The following is a 5,790-nucleotide window of genomic DNA, read 5'->3' on the forward strand; positions in this document are numbered from 1 at the left end:
TGACAAATAAAGAGATTTTAATTCGCAAATGATAACATAATGTTTGCACATTTAATACGAATATAAACGTCAAGAAGACGTAAATTCGGCTACATTACAGAAAGAAAATGAAAATGAAAATACAACGACAGCAATTTTACAACGTGCATGTTTACTGCTTCTTGGACCACATCTACATGTCATATATTACTTTTTCGTCGATTTTTAATAACCGAATTGAACTCCTCAAAAATACATCAATCAAAATGACGGTCTCAACATATGGGGCAGAACCTTCTTAACCCTCAGGAGCACACATAAACCATCTCGTGTTTTGCTAGGAGTTGTGATTATCGTGTTTGGTCTATTTATTCCCTATATCGTTGTCATTTTCTCTTAAAAGGCAGAGTTTGGAGTGTCCCTTGGTATCTCCAATCTATTATCTAAAGATTATCAGAGTCAGATAAATCAATTTATTTATTATGCAGCAAAAATACTGCAATCTGATTGGTTAATTATCCCAGTGTAAATACCCCCCCCCCCTTTTTGTTCACCCTGGATAAATAAGATTTTGTCAAAAAATTAAATTTTGCCATAAAGGAGTGGGAAAATGTCCCAAAAAAAAAAACAATACTAAAAATAGAAAAAATGATTAAATTTGAACATAGTATTACATAGAAAAAAAAAATCAAAAAAATCAAAAAATTCAAAAGAACACAATTTATTTCTGAATTTCCTTCAATTAAGAAAAAAGGTATCGGACAATGCGCAGCAACTTCGACGTTGGAAAACTTACACTGGTACATTTGTAAAGGAATTGATCGTAATAAATAAATTCGTTATATTGGTGTAATCAGTGGTGTGCCTCAGGGTGTATTTGATTTTCATTAGCGGTGTAAAATTCTGTTCACCCCTGATTACACCAAGATAACTAATAATAGTTTCAAAGTTCACTTTATTTTATTTTAAGGCATTCACTAACTGGTCCCAAAAAACTGTATCTCCATATTCATCATTCGGATATTCTATATAAGATTTTGATTGAATCATTTCAAGCACATTCAGGGGAAGGTCCCTAGGAGACATTTGTTCATAAAACATTAAGAAAACCACGTTTTCGTTTCTTCGTTCGTATATACTTTCCATGCGTGCCATATTATATTCGAACATGCACCAGTATGATTTTAAAAAGTTATGAGACATTATCACTAGAGTTCTCCGACTATTGTGAATTGCGGAAGTGATATTAGTAGCAATGTCATTTCCAGGCAGAAAATTTCTCTTGTGTAAGCATAATTGAATTCCGTTTTCAACTTCCAGTTTTTGTAAAAGCGTATTGTGAACAAATATTCGATCTTCATCAGCATAAGATACAAATGCTCCGTACATGTAAGAATATTCTTCTTCGGTTTCCGAATGTAAGCTGCTATACTTTACTTTTACAATGTAATATAAGTAACGAAGCTTCCAGCGGTATCTGTACATGAGTGAACCCATGATAAGTATTATAAAAAGTAATACTCCCAAAACTAAGGCTAATTCTAAATTTTCATATGATGCGCAATGTTTCCTTAATAAATTGTAAGTTTCCTTTGGACTATGAAGTGCAACATTTGTTCGATTCCATAGCATGCACTTATACTTTTTTATATTCTTGAGACGAACATTTGTGGTTGTCATCCATTCAATAAACTTAATCGATATACAATTACATTCCAACAAGTTTTTATTCAAATCGACGGAAAAGTTGTGTTTGGTGGCTAAAGAATCGAATTGTGATGTAAAAGGATCACTAATAATTGTTATTCTGTTTCCTCTCAAATCTAATTCCTTTAAATGGGTCATGTGTGATACACGAAAAGTTATATCCATAAACATATTTTCACTTAAATCAAGTTTTTGCAGATTTCTTTGTGATTTAAATACATTCTCCGGTAGATTTGGAATTCTATTTTTAGATAACACGAGCTCAATAAGTGATTCCAAATTATTAAGTATTTTACCCTCGTTATCGTCAGGAAGAACAATACCAAGTAGATTATTATGAAAGTTTAAATGCTCCAAGTTTTTAAAATCAGAACTAAAGAAGAATTTTGAAATATTGCTGCAGAAATTAGTAGACACATTTAGAACTTTTACATTTTTTACATTATAGATTGGGCCATTCAATGCATATAATATATTATTACTAAAATCAATCGTTTCCAGTTTATTTCCTGAAAGCTTTAATTTTGGTACATCCATTCTTAGACTACCGGAGCTGTAGTTCACATGTTTTAGATTAATTGGAATCGGTACTGTAGCAGGACTAAGGAAATCTGGAGTATCCCTTTCGTTTGACTCGTCAAAGGCATTAAGATAGGTCACATCACTAGGGTCCATATACCTGGGTGCTATGACAGAGTCTCCTTTGCATGTGTATATTGAATCAGAAATACATTTTTCGGGATGAAGGTCTGTTTGATGACGAAAAAGATCTGAAACGTCTGCAGTTTCTAAATTGACAAGCAAAACTACTTCGAATATATACAATCCAAACTTCAACGGATTTCCTCTAAGTGACACAAACTTTAATGATTTTGGAAGATAAGAAATTGCGGTTTTCTCTATAGTTTGTAAACGATTTCCATCGGCAAACGCATATTGAAGCGACGTGTTATGTAAATCCTTTATATGGGAAGTTTTCAATACTGTGGTCAAGTCCGATATTTTGTGAAGATTGTTAACCTTTAATATCTTAATGTTTGAAAATTGTAAATCGCTTGTTATGTTTTCCAATCCTTCAAATTTGAGACATGTATTATTCGACACGTCGAGATACGTTATATTTTTCAACATCGTCAATGCCCCTTGATTAATTTGTTGAATCTTGCAGGTTGATATGTCTAAGTGTTGAACATGGGAAATATACTGAAAGGAATCATTTGTCAAAATCGGCAGAAAACATTTCCCAGTTGACCCTGAAAGATCGAGAATTGCAAGTTTATGTAGATTACCATATTGTTTGCTGAGGAAATGAAATCCATTTGATATGAAGTCAATATGTAAACTTTCAATTGAAACCAATTTCGAAATGTCTGGTTGGTAGTTTTTCACGAAATTATTTTTTAAGTTTAAATACTTCAAATTTTTCAAATGTGAAAACGTTTTAGCACCGAACGAATAATTTCCTTTCGACAGATCATTGTTTTGCAAGTTTAATTTTAGTAAATTCTGAAGACCGTTGAAAGACATTTCTGTTAGTGTATGAATCCGGTTATCAGACAAGTCTAATTCTGTAAGGATTGTATTGTTAGAAAAGACACCATTTGGTATATCATCAATAAGGTTATGTTTTAAGATCAACTTTATAACATAACTTGGAACGGATGGAATCACTTTCAGTTGTACATGTGAGCAGTCGACCCCCACGCCGTTTTTGTGATGTTCTAACCGGCATCTACATCTTGGTAGAAAGCTGCATGGATGGTGCAGTATATTCTGGCATATTACAGTTAATATATTGAAACATACGATGACATATATGTACTTGCTTTTCATTGTGTAACTGCAATGAGATAGAGAAAAACATAGTATTGAATAGAGTTGCGTGGTATTGAAGATCGAATTTGTACAATTCGTTTCATACAATTCAATTCATAAAATATATTGTTCTGATATAACATCAACCATCGCTCAGATAAAGTTACTACTATCTCATAATCGACAAAGACAACTCGTAAAATCTTATCATACAAATGTGTTGCGACGATCTGCTAACCTTAAACGTCACGAATATGATTTCATATTGATTCTAACCCTTTCCAATTAGAGAATAATGCAGCAAAACATTTAAAAACATTTAAGACTTGGTGTTTACATGTTTGTCAGAATTTTATATCTTATCTAGAACCATCTCAACGAAAGAAACATCTCACTTATCCTTACTTAAGGATTGATAATGGGGATATCTTCATCCAGTATATTTCATCAAATGGTTATATTGGAATGTGCACAAAGATATCTTTTCTTTTATCTAAAGATCAATATTTTCTCATTGAAACAAGGTTAAAACCTGGATATGGTGGAATTCCTATTTCAGTACAACCTCTAAGGTAGTGCAAAAGATAAAGATGGGATTATAAGATAGTAGTGTAAATAATAAAACGACAGTAGGGTAAATGATAGAACTAATAAAGAATTACATAATCAGTAAAAAGAATGAATTTTACTTCTACTATATACATGTACAAATATTAAAAACGTGTATGTGTCATTATTCTGAGGAAAAAAATATCATACAGTTGTTGTTCGTTCGTTTGATGTGTTTTATCAATTGATTTTGCCATATGAATTTGGGCTTTCCGTTTTGAATTTTTCTCGGAGTTTAGTTTTTTTGTTATTTTACTTTTTTTTATATACATATGCTATGCAAATGCTATATTTGCTTATAAAAAAAGTAAAATAACAAAAAAACTGAACTTTGACATTTTTTGACATTTTTGATTTGAGAGTTACTGGTGAGTCATTTGCCGACGATTTATGCGTCTGGCGTATGCAATTTTAATCCTATTACCAAAATACATTTATTTACATCAACCGGGTCGATGCCACTTTTGGTCGAGGTTTTCTCCCCGAAGGTTTAACCAGTTCAATAACTTTTCCATAATTCTAAGAATTTTATTGTCCACGAATTAAGTTTCTTTAGTAATCTATATTTGACAAAACGCCCATCTAGTGTATGAATTTTTATCCTGCTATCGGTGATGAATTTAAATAGAAACACGACCATATAGTGTATAATACTCAGGAATCCCAGAACACAATCCCTGTACGTCAAATAGGTTTTGAATCAATACTTTAATGTGTTCGTTGAAAAAAAAATATTACTACTTTTATAACGTAAATAAAATTGAGAAAGGAAGTGGTGAATGTGTCAAAGCGACAATAACCTGACCATAGAGCAGACATTTTTCCGCGGTTTGAATACATTTAACAATGTATAACACCCATCATTAAAATGAAATAGCATAAATATATTTCCCGATTATGCATGACGACTTTGCAACTAGTAAGAAAGCGCCTTAAATGTACAACGTCCAATAGTTTAACCTTTAAATCATTCTTTAGGCTGCACAATAGTTTTGTAAAGTTACAGGATGATCAACTTGATGTACGTTATATTTTATATCTTTCATTTCCAATTATATCTTTCATTTGACATTGAGCTCAAGATTGAATGCATCTAACTGTGTTTTTGCAGCTATTAAATAATGGTCTCTGATTAGTCCCCCCCCCCCCATTTACTTTACCATAGAATAAATCTGAAAACAATTATAAATAGTTTCCCTTACCTGTCATCAGCTGCTCCACCAATAATAACAAAACTTTGGGTACACTTTAGATTGGTTTTCCTTTCATTTCGAAACTAATTTATCAATGCACCACTGGGAAGGATAAATATAAATGTTTGAATTGTCAACCCAAAGGTTTTAATATAAAATCGTCTTGTAAAGTTAGTTAAACTGACGACAATTAAGGGTACAATACAATGAATAAATTTACACGGCTACTGTCATTTCTGAAGTGAACATGATATAGAGATAAAAATAGCTGGCTGTTTGTGATTGGCTGTTCATAGTATATTATTTACTAGATATTTTTTCTCCTGGATAGTATTTTGAATAAAGTTCAATGTAAGAACACATTCGTTCCGAGTGTATTGTTATTGTTTACCTTGATAAAGCTGTTAAACAATTTCTGCAAAATCGTAAGGTATGGTAACAAAAACACAAAGAAAAGTGATGGACCATATAAATTTAAGTGCGCTAA

General features: G+C 31.9%; 1 protein-coding gene across 1 annotated transcript; it reads right to left on the minus strand.

Annotated features, from left to right (window-relative positions):
• On the minus strand, positions 1-5,557 carry LOC143059738 (toll-like receptor 4). The gene is made up of 2 exons (XM_076233288.1): positions 5,313-5,557; positions 1-3,526 (listed from the first exon to the last, which is right to left on the minus strand). Exon 2 carries the CDS (start codon positions 3,517-3,519, stop codon positions 940-942), a length of 2,580 nt encoding a protein of 859 aa, XP_076089403.1. The 5' UTR covers positions 3,520-3,526; positions 5,313-5,557; the 3' UTR covers positions 1-939.
• Between the last annotated feature and the right edge of the window lie 233 nt (positions 5,558-5,790).

This window comes from Mytilus galloprovincialis, chromosome 14 (genome assembly GCF_965363235.1).
Source record: "Mytilus galloprovincialis chromosome 14, xbMytGall1.hap1.1, whole genome shotgun sequence".
Lineage (NCBI taxonomy): Eukaryota > Metazoa > Mollusca > Bivalvia > Mytilida > Mytilidae > Mytilus > Mytilus galloprovincialis.

Excerpts from the sequence above, each read along its gene's own strand:
- LOC143059738 (XM_076233288.1), bottom strand. The coding sequence starts at position 3,519 with ATGAAAAGCAAGTACATATATGTCATCGTATGTTTCAATATATTAACT.